The 18412-nt window shown below is 39.6% G+C and overlaps 1 protein-coding gene across 2 annotated transcripts; it reads left to right on the top strand.

Annotated features, from left to right (window-relative positions):
- The first annotated feature begins 3013 nt into the window (after positions 1-3013).
- Positions 3014-10158, top strand: G6PC2 (glucose-6-phosphatase catalytic subunit 2). Of its 2 annotated transcripts, XM_026490640.3 has the most exons (5): positions 3014-3231; positions 3788-3897; positions 5769-5883; positions 7884-7999; positions 8793-10158. In XM_026490640.3, the coding sequence occupies exons 1-5, from the start codon at positions 3014-3016 to the stop codon at positions 9302-9304; spliced, it is 1071 nt and encodes a 356-aa protein (XP_026346425.1). In that variant the 3' UTR covers positions 9305-10158. The 2 variants fall into 2 exon arrangements, with proteins under 2 accessions (XP_026346425.1, XP_026346429.1); XM_026490644.2 differs by lacking the exon at positions 7884-7999 and having other exon boundaries at positions 8793-8917.
- Positions 10159-18412: the final 8254 nt, after the last annotated feature.

Below are 18412 nucleotides of genomic sequence, written 5' to 3' on the forward strand. Positions count from 1 at the left end.
AGCTCTGAGGTGTCCATCTGAGTGCTACTTGATATGTCCTTCAGAGAAGAAGTCAAGAGACTGGACAGGTAACAGTAGCCATGAATTCCCATAACAGCAGTGTCCCTGCTGTCCAATGACGGGAAAAGCCATCCAAGAGAAGTTCAAGTGGTGACTGTATCTATGAAGTTCTCCTAGCGCTCTGGCAGCTGTCCAGATGTGTTTCTGTGTCAACCAATTTTCTCTCAGGACTGCACAGCAAAGCTTCATAGTTAGAATGATGATACAGGTGAATTGGGGGTCTGGGTAGTAGAAAACACTTGAAATAAGCTGGTCATAGCATTAGCTTTTATTCATTTTGCCACTGTTTACAATCTCACCCATGTCGGCTTTGAACAACCTAGACACAACCTACACTAAGAAGAAGCATTGGTCTGGAAATAAAATTTAGTCTCCAAACAGAGCTCCTACGCTAAAGAAATGACCTGGGCCTGGATGCTTACACATTTTTCCATCACTAAAACGAGGCTTACTGAACTATTGTGACGTTAAAATTGGATAATAAGAGAGAGGTTTTTTTTTTTTTTTTTTTGAGAGAAAATTTTGGAAGGCAAATAATTGGAAGAGCATGACTGCAAGGCTTCTACAGTACAACAGAGTTTTCAGCACATTTGATTTTATCCCAACACATACATCGTTCAGATCAGATTAGCACACTATTGGGAGAACCGAGGGTGTGATTCTGGGCCTCCCACGGAAAGAGCAAAACTCTCTGCTGGTGGGGAGAGCCAGTGTTCGCTGACTTCTTGCTGGTTCTCCTCTTACTGAAATGATAAGAATGATAAAAGAGACCGATAAGTCTCTCACTGTGGAAAGAGATTAATATTCATTTCCTGGTAGCCATTTAAAGTCACTTTCTGGGGACGCCTGGGTGGCTCAGTAAGTTAAGCGTTTGCCTTCGGCTCAGGTCATGATCCCAGGGTCCTGGGGTTGAGACCTATGTCAGGCTTCTCACTCAGCAGGGAATCCGCTTCTTCCTCTCCTCTGCTTCTGTCCCTCCTCCCCCTGCTGGTGTTCACTTGCCCTCTCTCTCTCATATAAATAAAATGAAATGAAATGAAATGAAATGAAATGAAATGAAATGAAATGAAATAAAATAAAATAAAATAAAATAAAATAAAAATAAAGTCACTTTCTGAAAAATGACCTGGTGCCACTTGCCATCCCACTTTGACTGTCAAACCAGAGTTCTCATCCACAGAAACCAGGCTGCATTTTAACCTCCTTCCAGAGAAGCACCACGGAAAACTCGGTGAGGGATGTTGCAATGAGCATGCTCTGTTTTACGAGGCACAAATTTCAGTTGTCACCATTGCTTCACATCTTCCAGACCACAATAACAAGGTTGTATACAACTGTTAACAGCTTTAAAATTTCTCACCAGATTAGGGTTCTTTCATTCTAGATTCTCTGAAGTCTTGAGAAGATACATCAGTCAGTGTAAAAATTGAATTGAAGAAGAAAATCCAGTTATACACAATAATTTACATATTCAATGCCATTGAAGCTTCGTTTAGGTTGACTTTGGGCTTAAGGCTGAAAGGAGAACAAATGATGTATATATTTCTTTATAATAATGATTCTCAACCCCAGCTGCACATTGGAATCACTTGGGAAGTATTTTTTAAATTAGCCATGCTTGGGGCCCATCACCAGAAACTTAATTTGTCTGGGGTAGGACAAAGATACGGCATTTTTAAAAAACATCCAAAAAGATTTTAATGGGCAGTCAAAGCATTTGCTCCAGGGGCGGTAACAGAGGCTGGGAAGGTGCCTATAGACGCTGGATTCCCATGATGATGGCGCTGTTAAATGATAGGACAGGACTCCAAGAGAAATCCAAGGTGCCTTTCGGAGGCTGTGAAGAAGTCCCTTGGTGAGGAGGCCATGATGAGAGAAGATAAGGATCTGAATGGTAAGAGAGCAAACACTTGACCTACCTTCCCCCTCTGCCACCAGCTGGGACTTTGCCACCAGCTGGGACTTTATTGCTTTGCAGAGACTGTCGAACCTTGCAGACTTTGTCCTCTTAACTCAACACCTCACTGCAGACTTGGACCCCTCTCTGAGCTGCCCTTCTGTTTATTCCTATCTACATGTACGTTTGGGTGCTTTCCTCATATTACTGCTGAATGCTCTGTTTTCAACGAACCATTTTCCTGATCGGTGAAAAGCCCTTTAAAGTTGATTTTTATCTTCCTGTCACATGAGTGATTCCCCAGTGTTCCCAATTGTACTCTCTCGTCCATAAAAATGTGACTCATTCTTAACACAGTTCTATTACCCAAGTTACCTCCGTGTCTTCGTTCTTGCCTTAGAGTCAAAAAAATAGGTTTCCTTGCAGATTTCATATATTTCATGTATTTCCTTCTCTGTTGCATATATGTCATATTCCCTCTGCTAATAAAGAAATATCAAAATATTTTGATTTAAAAGTCTGCATTCAGAAAATAACCTGTCATATCACATAAATTTTTCATGCCCAGATGTTTACTCATCCATTTTTCTCAAAGACCCAATAAAATAGTCAAAGAGCCACAGTCTATTTTAAATTAAAATGCATGGCTTTAAGGGCTATTTGACATGCAGTAATTATTTGCGTAGTCTTCTAGCCAAGCATAGAAATTGCCAATGTCTCTGCCCTTGAAGGAAATGAACTGTGCAAAAAATTTCAAGCAAACACGATCCAAATGTGCACACAAACGGGAGGTTGCATAAGAAATTCATTTCGTCTCTACCCAAATTTCCCCTCGACTAGCTACAGATCAGCATGTCCTTCACCTCTTTGGCACCAATTAAAATCATGAACAGATGAGCTTTCGGCGGAGGAGGGCTGACGTGCCCTCTCACAGATGGTCAGCGTCACATGTTGCGGTAATGGCCGCACCCGCCATGAGGGTACCGTATAAAAACAGTGGGACTCAGAACATTTCATCTCCAATTGCTCTATGTTTAGAATTGCTTCTCTTTCGAGATGGATTTCCTTCATAGGAATGGAGTGCTCGCTATTCAGCATTTGCAGAAGGACTATCGAGCCTACTACAATTTTCTAAATTTTATGTCCAATGTTGGCGATCCCCGGAATATCTTTTCTATTTATTTTCCACTTTGGTTTCCACTTAATCAGACAATTGGAACCAAGATGATATGGGTAGCAGTCATTGGGGATTGGTTCAATCTTATTTTTAAATGGTAAGCCTTTTGTTTTATTTTTCGTAAAGCTTATTCTTAAATTTGTAGCATTGGCTTAATGATCACATTTCGGATGTGTGTAGTTTTACTTGGAAAATCTTTCAAACATGTCGGTTAACTTGAAACACCTATTCATAAATAGAACGTACGGAAAGCATAGAAATGTATGCTTAATCTGACTTATAAGTAAGTTCCAAACCCTGTAACACATATGCTGTGATTAAATAAATTCGTTAAATGAGCAGCACCATAATGAGTGGATTGATAATTCCAGGGACCACTTGGACATTTCCAGTCTAAGAATCCAAAACACCCACAGAAGTTTCCCTACAAGGAAAAAAATCTCTTTTTATTGGAAAGTAGGATGCCAAAAACTCCAAATGACTGTGTCATCCTCTATAATAAGAGACAGACCAGAACCCATAGTCTCTTAATCATGATCTTTCCCCATCAACCCTCTGCTTGAATCATTTTTATAGGCGAGATAGCTAGTCTTCAGTTAAGCAATAGTTGTGTATTTAAATTTGTATGCATGTTTATGTTTCTTTAAATACAGGATATTGTTTGGTCATCGGCCTTACTGGTGGGTCCAAGAAACTCAGATTTACCCAAATCACTCAAGTCCATGCCTTGAACAGTTCCCCACTACATGTGAAACAGGTCCAGGTAAGCAAATACAGCAGCTTCAAGTTACTAAAGATATTCCAACAGAGAGTCATTATGTATGGTTATTACCTCATTACTATACGATATTATATAGGGTATTAAAGAAAATGTCATAGGTGAGGATGTTAAAAGTTCATAAGCATAAAAATTGCTAATGAAAAGGAAAGAAGTTTTATGAATAATCGTTTTGTTATTTGTAAAAGGGTAAATTGGGAGACTACTTTCCAAATGATTTTATATTTTGCATTTATTTCTGGGAAGAATGCAATGGTTTGATTCTAAAACAAACAAAAAAGAGTTAGCTAGAAGGAATTCCCAAAGAACTGTATTAAAATCCTAGAAATGCTGATTTATCTGTTGCTGAGCAACTTTCAAAGTTATTATGGATCTGAGGATCTCATGAATGAGGTAAGGACTTCCTGGTTTCAGTATTACAAGTAGAGATTATTTCTAATCTTAGAATTTTTTCTTTCAAGCTTCTTCTTTTCTCTTGTATATATAACATATAAGTAGACTTCTTGGGCCACTTTCTTTTATAAGTAAGATTCTGTATAAAATCTTTACTATGAAAGTTGAGTTTAAGATTATGAAAAGGTTTTTAAATATAAATATATATATATGAAAATTACATGTAATGTGATATTGTACCTTACCACAGTTTGTTACATAGCATAAAATTCTTGCCATTTGACATCCTGAAACTAACACTGAATATAGTGAATGTGTAAGGTCTTAATGAGTTCTCTGAATATATTTCTTTCTTGCTCCCATAAAAGTATACATCCATCTATTGTATTATTTATCACACTGTACTATAATTAATTCTTTACATATGCATGGCTTCCCCAATAAGCTGTCCCATCAGGACAGGGATGATGTGTATTTTATCTCTGTGAAACCAATGTGGAATGGATGGATGGATGGATGGAAGGATAACATTCGAGACAATTGAAATGCTACTTTGGTTTATCCCAGCACTTCCCAGCATGTTCTACCTTCTAAGACATTTTCTGGAGGAAAAAAAGAGAGAGAGAGAGATCGTATTCTACATTCACTCCCTAAAGATTTACAACTCACGTAAGCATATAATAGGCTCTGAAAAATCCTGTGTAAGATATAGCTTTGAAAGAACTAGATCTATCAAAAATAGATCGTCTTTCTTTAATGTAGTGTTTTTCAAAAACAGACTGGTGTTTAATCTGAATAAATCTCCACTTGGTAAAAACTCATGAGGAACATGGAAGTAAATGGTTTTTTTTAAAAATCAAGCAGCATGGGAAAGACATTCTGGAAGTAGAAAGGCTGCCAGGCTTGTGTCAGGATTGATGCCCTTTACAGCTTCCCTCGTCCATTTAATGACAAAGACACCTATTGCAGCGGCCAGCCACCAGGTAGGCCCAGACGTAGCCGCTAGTACATGGCAGTCCCTTGTAAGTCAGTTGGTCAAGCAGAACATAGTAATGATATCCTTCGGATGTTTGACTTTTCAGCCCAAGGAAAATAAACTGATTCAGGATCCAATGCAAGTACTTTAATTTTCTCATCAATTAAAAACAATTAGGCATGAAAGTCATGGAGGGCTGTGGTGGATTTTGGTGCAACAGCCTAAGCTCTTAATTAGCCTTGGACAGTTTGATTTCTGGCATTTGATGAACTTGAAAATATCTGAAAAAATTTTTCTTGAAATAGTGTTTTGAGGCTCCATTTGACTCGATTTATTTTATTTCTACCTATTTCTAAACATGACATGTAGCCTGTGGGTTTTTTTTCTGAGCTATTTGTAACTTTCATAGCTAATATTCTACCGTCTATTTCTGATACGGATACTCTATTAACCACCTTTCAAATGGATCAGCACTTTGTTGTTGCAGGAAGTCCATCGGGCCATGCAATGGGCTCATCGTGTGTCTGGTATGTCATGGTAACAGCTGCCCTGAGCCACACTGTCAGTCGGATGGATAAGTCGTTGACCATTTATCTGCACAGGTCAGCTTTGCTCCAGTTTCTGTACCACTGGAATGTGAATACAGAATGCCTTTTCAAAATTTACTTTGGTATATTTGTAGTTGTTGAAATGTGCTTATTCTATTCGATCATAGCCAAAATAGCAAAATGAATAGAAAGTTAATATTTTGCTTTAAGATAATGCTCTCATTAGCTCAGAGCTACTGCCACATTATAAGATTGGAAATGTTTAATTGATTCATGACTCACTGGAAGTGCCTTTAGGTTTCCATAATACAGTAATCACTTTGGTAGCTCATATGTAAGTCATGTAAAATTATATAAGGAAGTATTTTTGCTTACATATTCCCTTGTTTTAAGATTAACGAGAAGTTTGGGAATCATCATTCCCCTTGATTTTATCAGTTTAGAAAAATTACGTTTCCTTCTTTGAATAGCCAATGTTTTTGACATCAATAACATATATTATAGCTTTAAAGACTATGCAAACTTTTTAATTAAAAACATTCTATAGGCAAACTTAAATTTGAATGTTGGTAGACTTAATGTTAGTAGAACCATAGTGTTCAGAGAGACCTGAAACTTTAATATAAGATTATTCATAATTCTTACAGGAATTGGGATGTTTCCTTCTCTTTTCTCCTGAAATACTTACCTATCATTAAAACAATTCTGAGCACCACTTTAATCATATATTATTAGGCTACTGAGATACAATTTGTCAATTAATTGCTTAAAAATACTATAACAAATACCACTACATAAAAATTCTTCTAAAATACAAAAAAAAATTCCAAGATCCATCATACATCCTACTTTCTGGAGTAGTGTTGGACAATACAAGAAACCAACCACCAAAGAAATTTGGATATTTTCAAAGATTATTCTAATGAGACCACAACCTGTACACCTACTAAGTTCGTTATCTAACCCAGAACAAGAAGTCAAAAGTTATAATTTAAAGAAATTAACATTTTCAATCCATGAACACGTTTCCAAAAGAGAATCTAAATAAGTCTCACCTTTCTCTGTAGTTCTTCTCTTCCTCAAGTTTCCAGACCCTGAGAAACATTTGTTTCTTTTTTTTAATTCTATAATTCCCTTTAAGTTTTTATAATGGCAACATTTCCTTTGTCCATCGATATTTATTGAGTGTCTACTCCTTATCTTAATATTACCAAATCCCTGTTTATTCTTCTTCCACATGGATAACTTCTGCTTACTTCCTCTTGGAAAGTCTCATTTCTTTCTATTTCTTCGTTTTTCCATAACCAGTTTGGTCGGATTATCAGGAACAAATATTCAGCAGCAGAACCCCAAGGATTCCTATACCTGAATATCTCTAATTCTTTATTAAAATGATGAGCTTGGACTTTAATATTTTTGTAAGCTCTTTGCAAATTGCTGCTTCTAATCCAAAGTCTAATATAATATAATGTCTAAGTCAATTCCCTTGTCTCTTATTTTCTATATGTCAAAAAACAAAGAATCAGGACTCTTGAGCACCTGTGAAATTGAACCCAATGAAAATTTGCCCTTGATGAAATACTTGTGTGATTTTCATCAGAGTGGTAGCTACCTCTCCAGTGAGTTTTCTTCAGACAAAAAAAATGTTGTGACAGAAAAGAGGAAACACGTACAACAGAGAGTAAAAGCGTATATGGTCCATGCTAGGTTATTCTGGATATTAGTAACTCCTTCAAATTTGAATTGCCCATATTCCATTAAAATAATTATCAGGATGCCAAATTGGCTTCCCCTTTTATAGCACTTATTAAAATCTCAGGATATTGCTCTGGCTAAGCTTAATGAATTGCTAAATGTAGAAACCTCTGTTAAACCTTTTCAAATCCTATGGAGCACATGAAAACATTTTGGAAAAAAAAGGACTCTAGAATCATAATGTTATGTCACAGTTAGATGGATTCCTCTGAGAAAGATCATCCAGTGTCCACCCCCTTAATTTTATGAGTGATACAATTTCTTTGCTTTTTACGTTTATATCTATTCTTCCATCGTAGACTGACCTGGTCATTTCTTTGGAGTCTTTTTTGGTTGATTCAAATCAGTGTCTGCATCTCCAGAGTATTCATAGCAACACATTTTCCTCATCAAGTTATTCTTGGAGTATTTGGTGGTAAATATGATCACTTACCTTGAGTTGTGTCATTGGAAACCTTTCGTGTCATTTGTTTTATGTCGTCGGATTCTCCTGGTAGTCAGTACCCCAGTCTCAGGTGACTCTGTCAAGCCTCTGCTACTAAACGCTGCCCTCGGAGCGCAAGCAGTTCACACACCTCTCAGATCCTCCGTGTACACAATGGCACGGTCTCATGCGATGGCATAAATACATAACCTCTCAGTGAGATGGGGCTTCTCTGAAGTGTGACTAGGGCCATGTCCAACTCCCAAGCTATCAGCCCAGACAGGGGGCTTGTGTCTTGGTTTGGGGACTTCCTAACGACCCTCCTGGCTGCACACCATGCCACCCTCTTTGACACACCTGAAGTGATTATTACATGACCATGGACTTCACTGAGCAGCTGCTCTATATTGCTGAAGCGGCGTTCACCGTGACTGAGTTTCCACCATTCAGCCCCACAGACCTTTCAGAGGCTCTCTAGTTCATTGGCTATGGCAATTGAAATATTAATGCAAGCAGCTACGTCAGTGCTCTGCCTATAAAGTGTTTGCCACCCAGGGCCACGGACTCCTGAACGATTCACTTGCGCTAACATGGATGGTGAAAAGAGCATGGGGCAAGTATTTTAGCTATTGCCTAGGGAAAGGGCTTTGGAAAATGAATAGAACCTAGATGTCTAAAGCCTTTTATCATGAACAAGGTGGTAAATTCTTTAATACTGAGAGGAATGATTCCTGAGGTACTCAAGGGCACGTGGTCATCTTCAGTGTCTTTTTCTAATTCCCAGGCATGCTTGTGGCAGAGGCCTTTGAACACACTCCAGGCATCCAGACAGCGAGCTTGAGCACGTATCTGAAGACCAACCTCTTCCTCTTTCTGTTTGCACTCGGCTTTTACCTGCTCCTCAGACTGCTTGACATTGACCTGCTGTGGTCTGTGCCCATAGCCAAGAAATGGTGTGCCAACCCTGACTGGATCCACATTGACACCACGCCTTTTGCCGGACTCGTGAGGAATCTTGGGGTGCTCTTTGGCTTGGGCTTTGCAATCAACTCAGAGATGTTCCTTAGGAGCTGCCGAGGGGAAAATGGCTACAAGCTGAGCTTCCGGCTGCTCTGTGCAGTGACCTCGTTGATCACACTGCAGCTCTACCATTTCATCAAGATCCCCACTCATGCAGAACATTTATTTTACATCCTGTCTTTCTGTAAAAGTGCATCCATTCCACTGACTGTGGTTGCTCTGATTCCCTACTGTATTCATATGTTAATGAAACCAAGCGAAAAGAAGATTAATTAGAGTTTTGCAGGGGCTTAATGCTCTGTGGTCCCAGCATGACACGCCTCCCCATCCTCCAGCAGAACCACAGAGCAGGGGCAGACAGGAGGCTTCCAAGCAGAGGTCACAAAATGGCAGCCACAAGCCCCATCCCACCGTATCTATGCTTAGTCTGGCCTTCCCCGTGGTCTCCACCCCCTTCCCATCCCCATTTTAAACCGGAAAATTTGACGTAAAAATCTGAATTTCTGTATTTTCTTGACAAATCTGACAATATGGCACCACAGGGCCTGCATTCCCACCTGGAAACAATCTACCATTGCTGACCGATTGTCCCCAGTAAGAAGCAGCATTATCCATTTTCTCATAGTCCCAGCGGGAGCCTCAGTATCAGTTACCTTCATCATAGGAAGGTCAGGCCACTTATGGCTCCTGTGGGCATTTTAGTGGGATCCCCAGTCAAATCCACCCCCTCAGTTCTCAGATAAGGAGAGGGAGTTTCATTCAGCTGTGAAAGCACTCTCTGTTGTCACACCATTGTCAGAACGGGAATTAGAACCCAAGTTTTTTCACATGTATTTCCATTACACTGTTTTGTTTCTTCATTTTTAAGAGGTAAAAATCTGTTAAGAGTGAATGCTTCTGTGATGATTGCCATGTAAATTAGTTGTTTTTCCAGAAATGTCATTAAAATCCCACTTCCTGTTTGACTTACACCGTGAGGGGTGTTAATGGGGCCAGCAATGGCTCTAGATATGGCTATATATCCAGGGGAAACAGGTCAGGTTACTGTCTGGACTTGAACTTCTGTTTAACTCCTGGTCTCTGTTTTACAGTAGTGCTTTCCAATATTTCAATAAATGCTGCTGAAGATGCTCTGCTTAGAACATTATTTACCAGTCTCTCAAAGCCAAGGACATCAAGTGCTTTCCTCAAGGTCATGCTCCAACCCAAGAAAAACATTAATTGGGTTAATCTCTATGTATACTAAGCTGTGATGAAAATCTATAGCTTTATTTTAAGAAATTATTATTGAAAGAATATTAATATTATACTAAGAATTTCTCAACAAGAGTTTTTCTTTTCTTCTTTCCCTCATTGAATCTGATAATTCTGGACTTTAAGTTGATAATTATGTCATTTCAATCAAGTACATTTTGAGTCAGATTTTGCTACACATCCTACTTACCTGTGGTCCACCACAATGTTTTATGTGACTCTTCCCAAAAACATCAAGACATTGAATTATTTTAGAAGATGATATATTAAATTATCCATAAATACTTATGAAAACATAACAGTTGAAGCAAATACTATTTGGCAAAATATTAGCTGAGGATAACAAAACCTCTAAAAATCAAAGTAATTATTATTTCCTTTCTAAATGTATTTATAGAGTATATGCTGTTGCTTTTATAAAACGCACGTAACAGCTTTGTCTTCAAAGGTAATTGAACTTGGTTTCAATGGTCAGGTGATTCCTAAGCAAGAAGCCGAGGGATGATGAAAGATTATCTTAAGAATGAAATTTGTCTCATGTTGATGGGATGTTTGGGGGAAAGGAGAAAAGAATGTTCTTAAGGTGGTGATCCTTAGTCATTGGTTCAGCTCCCCTGCCCCAGTGTCGTCCTCAGAAGTTCACTTCAATCCTTTAACACTTTACAATGCATTTGTCTCATCTCATACTCTTCTGCACTTGTCAGAGAGCTCATTCCTGTCTGGGATCCCTTTGTCGAAGCTTTATTTGAGATTAGTAATGTCAGTTTGGAGGAATCCTCCATCTCAACACAGACTCAGACTGCTGTCACCAAGCATGAGAAAACTAGGGCATTAAGAGCCGGGATTCTTCTCCAATGCTGACTCCTCCTCGGTTCCCAGAGAGAAGCTCTCTTAGCCACCCATAGTGAGCGCTCTCTGTTGGGTGACATGTGATCCTCAGAAAGGGAATAAGATGAGATGTGGGTTCGTTTTCTATAATTAATCCCCAACAATTCCACCCCTATCTGCCATAAAGCCTGAAAGTCCCCATGTGATGAGATTTCCCTTTTTACTCTAGTTGAAGCCTCCTGGAGGGATCCATATGTTGGCAAATTGCTTTTGCAATGGAAACTGCTTAGGCAGCAAGAGGAACAGCTTCTCACAGCCTTGGAGAAAATGCCTCCCTTTAATAACGATGGAAAAGACTCTTCTGCTTCTATTTATTTGCCAAACGTAAGTAGAATTGAGCTCATCTGACTCACTGTTAATATATCCATACATTCAAAATGTCTACACATCTACACATTCAGGAGAAAAATGTCAATATCATGAGCTTTCAGGATGAGAAGATGAGACAAGTGACTTGAGAAACTGTCCAATCAAACATACAATTGAAAAGAAAAGCAAGGTAATTTATTATTGCCGAAACTAGCTCTCAAGACGAGTGTTGAATCCCTTTCCTCTGACAACCTATTGATTGGACATCTGCCTTAGAAGGTTAAATTGGTTCCTTCTCTAGACCTATTTCAGTATAACAGAAGGGAGATTTTAAAACATACATTATAAGATGCCCTTGAAAGTTATATTTCTGAATGCTTTATATTTATTTACAATCTGTGAATAAATTCAAGATCAAATAAATACATATACAAAAAACCTTGACATAAGAGAAAGTCAAAGACTTGGTTTTAAAATGTGCCTCATCTCTTAAGTATTATAAAACTGTATATTCTAGCACTCTTCAACAAACTTTTTACAGTGATGGAAATGTTCTGTATTTGTGCTGTCTAGTATGGTAGCCACTGGCCACATGTGGCTCTGGAGCTCTTGAAATGCAGCCGATGCAATTGAGGAACTGCATTTTAAAATTTTATTTACTTTAAATAAATTTGAATCCAAATAGTCATGTGTGTCTAGTGGCTACTGAACTGGACAGCATGGATCCAGTCACACAGTGATTTTCCCTGAAAAAAAAAAGTGTTTTTTTATATTGTCACCTGTCCATGACCCTGTGTGAGACAACATGAATAGTATTAACTCCTTCATTGTACATGAAGAAAGTGAAGCATCAGTGATTTGCTCATATAACATGGACAACGTATGTTCCTCCCAGCCCAGAAATCTTTAATTAACGCATGGGGGTTATTTTCCAGATGAAAATAATAATAGTTACTGTTAACAAGGTCTAAGACATGTATGGTGCCAGGAAAATCCCACTGTGAACATATAAACAAAAATCACCTTGTGTGGTAACCGGCACTAGACATTTCTGGGGCTGGAAGGCTGGAGTGCGCCTCTAGAGAGCCAACGGTAGACTCCGCTGCATCTCCGGGGGGCCCCCAGGAGATCTAAGGTGCTCTGTGTGCCAGCATCCTTCTCTCTCCCTCTGTCCTGCCCTAGTCTCCCTGGACTCTTAGCTCTCTGTTGCCTCAGATCTGGGGTCGAGGTTCCCTCTCTCTGCACTGTGTCCTAGAACCCTCGAAGGGCCACAATGTTGGGTAGAGTTTTACCCAATATTCACGACCACGTTCTGGAAGTTTGGATGACTTTCTGACCAAGTTGTCCTGCTTGTCTGGGTCTACCGCACCTGTGTGCTGCATACTGGAGCTTCTGTGTATATTCAGAAACTGGTCTAAAAAGGATCCCTAGGGTCCAGTTGCACCTGTGGATCTTGCCGGCATTGAGTGACTGTCCTTGCCCCTCTGGAAATGGTACAATTTCTGGATGAATACGTGAACCTTAGCGCTGCCAAGAAACCAAGGTGGCGCTTTTAACTTTTCCTCCTGCCTTAAGTTTAATGCTTCCTGATGGTGATTTCGCACTGAAAGTAATGTGGTGCCACTTGTGAGTTAAAAAAAAAAAAAAGGCTTCTTTTTTTTCTTGAAAAGAATTGTTAGCAGCAGGAGAGGTCTACAAGAAGCAACAACTCCAGAAACTTCTGCCAAATGACAGTGTCTTATGGGAAAATTCTAGGAATTAGAAGTGCTTCACTTTAGCTGTTCAAAGGACAAGTGCGGTCTCCGTCAAATTTGAGGCTGGTTTGGCGGGGAGTGCTAATTACTGTCTTTGCTAGTCTTTGATGGAGATCACAGTAATGACTTGGGAGGAATTACATCTCATTTCTTTTGGCAGCACAGAAGTGATTGCTCTCAAGGAGGGAGAAAATTTGAAGATTGAGGTTATAAAGGTTAGTGTAAAACCGATTAATTATTTTCTGTTTTGAATTTTTAAATTTCTTAGAATTTTTTCTTTTCTTCTAACATTCTGCCATGTGATACTGGAAAGGACTCTGTCTTCAGCTCAGAAACCATGATACTTCCCCAAAGAGCACGACATTCTGAAGGAGCTGCCAGGACAGGGAAAGGTAATGAGCGAAGGGTGGCAGCTGTGGTCCTGCCGGGTGGGATTTGGGGCACAGATCAGGACCCACCAAGAGGAGCGTGCGCTCAGGCAGCACCTCGGGCCCGTTTCCAGGGCTGGCTCAGGTGAGAGCAGAAACCATTTCCCTGGGACAATCTGCATGCTCTGCAGGAACAGCAGGCCGTATGTGCGCCTGGAAAAGAGAGCCAGAAGCCATTAAGATGAAGAGCTTCTTCCCTCGCTCGCTAGCTGTCACCTGCCCGTGCACATCAGTTGGGCCAATCGCACTCTAACTTCTGTTCAAAGAACTGACCTCTCCCTGGATTCACTGTGTGTCTTGTGAACAGCAGTGGCCAGATTGTCATCGTTGTTCACACATTCTGCCATTAATGGGGGGTTTTCGAACGGTGGCCATTGCATTTACATATCACTGCCTTTCCTAGACACCATGCTTGCCCTCAGGCCCAATAATTCCACGTTAAAAGCATCTGGTCCTTGAGATTTCTTTTTCTACAGAATCGTTTCAAACTCTGCCTTTTTACAATTTTTTGAATGAAAGACATGGTAGAGGTATTGCTAGCTTTCTATACGGAGATTGCATTGACTTAACAAGGGAAAGGAGGTATTCCTGTCTGACTTCGTGCATCTTATCCTCTTAGCATTGAAATACTGATGCTCTGCTCGCGCTGGCCAATCAAGAGGCAGTGTCACACATCCTTATGTGGATCCCAAAGGGTATCAGAACACAGCGGGGTAGGTGCTAGCAAATTCTAAGACAGAGAGACTTATGAAAGACTTTGAGGAGTTCGGCAGCAAGCTCCCTGGACTGAGGTCATTGGACCGGCATTCTAGTCTAGTCTAGTCTAGTCTAGTGGGTTTCTGCATCTAACCACTGTGATGCTGGGACGCCAGTTAATATTGGAGGCCTCAGCTGAGTAATTTCTCAAGTGAGGGACTTAAAGTGGACTTAGAATGGAAGGTTCATGCATCCCAGCTCTGACATTCTGCAACCCTGCGGGTCTCGTTCAATGAAACTGGAAGAAGAGCCGGAGCATGTTAAATTTTACTTATATGCAATGAAAAAGGCTGTAAATTCTAAAAATTACTCCATTTTTGATTTGCCACTCTAATAAACAATTTTAGATTTATGTAATACATTTCAATCCTTAAAACATTCTATTCCAACTAGAATCTGATTTTTATAGCTATGGAATAATTTAACTGATGTTACTGGGCAAAATTAACATGAGAATATTCAGACTTCCCACTCACCTATCTTACAAAAGAGACCCTATAACTAAATTACCAGCTCCATTTCCCCTTCCTCAACATCCTAATGAGGACACTTTTCTCGAAGGGAGAGATATTAAGCAGATATACATAGTAACAGGCTGAGTGAGGAGAAGGGAAGGAGAAGGGAGGTTTGCTTTGTGGCAGAGAGATTGGAGGTGCTTAACCAACTGTGCTGTGTGGAGAAAGTGACTAGAAGCTAGTAGGCTTGTTGTGGACTAGTTATGGATCTCCCAAAGATGTAAAGACAAAATTTACTTTTTACCTCTTTATGGCTATTGAAATGTGCTTCTTGAATGTGACACAATTCTAACACCAAATTATATGGTGCTAAGATTTTTGAGGACCACTGTGCTAAATGAAAGTTAGAGATCTCATTCCAAATAGCTTCTAAGATCTTCTCAAGCTCAAACAGGACCCCTCCTGTCCGTGCTTATATTTTCTCTTGAGTCTCCGTGGGTGTCTACCTGACAAGTACTTTCTGTGGTAGAGATGCAAGGATGAGTTCAGCATAGGCCTGTGGGCTTAGAAGAATTGAGTTGAGACTATATCCAGCTACAGATTAGATGGCAACATTATTTCCCATCTCTTCCAACCCACCCTGTTTCAAATTCATCCTCTTTGTGAATCATTTTCTTTTCAACTCTGGTCTATATTGTGCCAGTAGAATCTAGATCATTCCCAGACTAACAGCAGTTTCCTATGTGAGAAGACAAGAAAGCATGACCACAAAACACCAAGTCTCCAAGTAAAAGCCTGCTTCACTAGAAGCATACGAAAGCAGGGTATCTGGAATGTTCCTGGAAAACCACTAGAATGAGCTGCAAAGATTCCATCCAGTGATATCTCCTTTTCATAGCAGTGACATTTGAAAAAAGACTGTGATTAGTTCTTTCTTTCAACTGATATGTTTGAAATACCTTTAGATATCAAGGTCATATTTTAAGGTTATTTAAGCACACATGAGTACTTCAACATGGCATTACTTCCACTTACATTTCAGTATTTTTATCAACAAAACTGTAATCATCTATTAAGATTGTCTTCATCCATAATTAACGGCAACTTCTACAACGGCACAAAATACTTCAGCGGCTGAAACAAATGAGAGGTGTCTTCCTCCCGGGCAGTGGGATGGCTGGAGGCAGGTAGTCTGGAGCAGCTGTTCAAGGATGTCCAGGAATCAGGCTCAGTCTGTCTTCTTGCTCTGCCCGCCATGGTGTGTGGCTTCTGACCAAATGACCACAGCATGCCTGCTGTGCCTCCAGGAGAGAAAAAATGAGGAAGGGAAACAGCCTTTCTTCAACCCAGGCTTTATTCCAGAAGGAACAGCCTCCAAAGACACTTGAGCCTCTATTTCAGTAAGCATAACAGTATCATCTGGCCTCCCCTAGCCTCAAGGGAGTCCAGAAAGGTAAAGGCTTTGCTTTCCAACCTCTGTAACAGAGGCAAGCAAGGCAAAGGGCTGTAGAATTGGGGGTCAAGCAAGCCAGCCTACGATACAAGCCAAATGACTTTTCACGTATTTAATAGTAGACGCAACTTCCGGCTGCAGTCCTTACCTGCAGCCTGCTAACTGGTTTCCCAATAACATACAAAAACTATGAGGGCAAAAGACTTTCTAAATGATAAAATGTTTTGTGAATGTTACCACAGGGTAGATTTAAATAACCGAATTTTTATCTTCCAAGAAATTTTATTATTAAAACATCGCCCATCTCTTAGTTTGATTCCATACTTGGTGTATTAGAAATACGTACTCTCGACAAATAAATTCAGAGTCGTTTCTTTCTTTCTTGTAATCATTGATAATAATTATAGGCACTTGTTCTGGGTCACCGTGGGTGAACAGTTCCCTTTCTGTCTCCAGCCATTCTGTTGTTCTCGAATGTACCCTTTTGTATCCGAGAGTAGGAGCTGTACCTGAATCATACAAAGGAGGGAACTGCCAATTCACCAGCTGTGTGTTCCTCTTCCTTTTTCTCCTGCACATTCTGTCTTCACGCTGATTTATTGGGTTGAGTAGTTGCATCCAGCCAGCTACATGCCAATCACGTGTACCCTGATTACTCATTATGAAACTTAGGATACCAGACAACTCACTAATGAGCACATTATAATGCTGGCCAGTGCTAATTAGATGATAATCATGTGCACTGCTTTATTTACAGTCTATCCATTTAAATTAATTGGGCATTTAATTGAACACGGTGTGAAAGAAATTGGAATTGGGTTTTAAAGTTTATTTAAGTTATTTTCACCTCCCATCTCTTATAGGCAGGTGAGATTATTCACTTGATCTGGAAATTTAGAACACCTACAAATGGACTAAATGCTTATTTTATAATGATAGACACGCATATGTAAATTTATCTCAAGATATGTTTGGAAACAGCAACCAAATTTGCAATCTTCTTTATCTCCACTAACAGACTTACGTGACCTGATTATAGAAAGATTCTGCATGCATAAGAGATATTAATAAATCCAACCCTTAGTTGGAAATATGAGGTGGGATCCTAAACCAACTTGATGGGAATGTCTGCTATTTTCTTAGGATAGGAAATTCACGTTTAATTCATGAATAAATATGTGGCAAACTATACCTGATTATGATCCTGTGTGTTTTCCTCTTTCAGGACACAATATCAAGATATCCCGGGGTATACATTTTTAAATGAGTGTATAATTGCCAAAGACTGCACGCATGAATGCATTACTAAATTCAAAACATCCTTTCATCGAAGTAATTTCCTAAGAGCCTATGGAGAGTACACGCAAAGTAACTGTGAAAAAGAGTTTCTAGACAAAATCATCTCGAGGTCAATTCTACTTTTTGCTCAGATAATAGCATATCTGGTTTGTGGTCATCTGCTTTCATGCAATTTCGAGGTGTATCCGATGACTCAGGATCTCTCCTCTAAAGAAGATGGGAAACATGCTGCTCCAAGAATTTGTAAGAAATGTTCATAGAAAAACATCATAAATGGTTCTTCAAAATTAATTGGAAGAAAACTTGTCTTGGGAAGAGAACTCAAGGGGATTAGATCAAATGGCAGTTTTGCAGTTATACTGTGATACGTAAACAATCTTAGTTTTTCCTCTTTGTCGGCTCAAACAGGTAAATCAAGTAAAATAAATGATGTAAAGAATTGCCATCACTCTGATAAGGGCCAATATGATTCTGTTTGTAACTCTCACATCAGAATGTTTGATTCTGCCAGGTCCTACCATGATGCTTGTTAGTCCAAACGAGTCATGATCTTTAACCTAAACAAGTTTTACCAAGTTCCCAGGTATGGTGTAAGAAGCTGGGCTCATGTTTCTTTAAGACGCAAATCCTGTAGGAGCAATGGAGGCCCAGACCAGGAAATTCATGAAACTGGATACTCTAACCCTGTCTTTCCAATATAGTAGCTTCTAGTCACATGTAGCTAGCAGGAACGTGACAAGTGGCTAGTCAGAGCTAGGCTGGCTGTAAGTATAAATACACATCCGATT

Source organism: Ursus arctos, unplaced genomic scaffold (assembly GCF_023065955.2).
Source record: "Ursus arctos isolate Adak ecotype North America unplaced genomic scaffold, UrsArc2.0 scaffold_1, whole genome shotgun sequence".
Lineage (NCBI taxonomy): Eukaryota > Metazoa > Chordata > Mammalia > Carnivora > Ursidae > Ursus > Ursus arctos.

What these genes read in the sequence shown, in the direction of transcription:
- G6PC2 (XM_026490640.3), top strand. Translation starts at nt 3,014, where the DNA reads ATGGATTTCCTTCATAGGAATGGAGTGCTCGCTATTCAGCATTTGCAG. An exon ending in TTCAATCTTATTTTTAAATG is followed by an intron (nt 3,232 to 3,787) that starts GTAAGCCTTTTG and finishes CTTTAAATACAG; the next exon opens with GATATTGTTTGGTCATCGGC. An exon ending in TTGACCATTTATCTGCACAG is followed by an intron (nt 5,884 to 7,883) that starts GTCAGCTTTGCT and finishes CTTCCATCGTAG; the next exon opens with ACTGACCTGGTCATTTCTTT.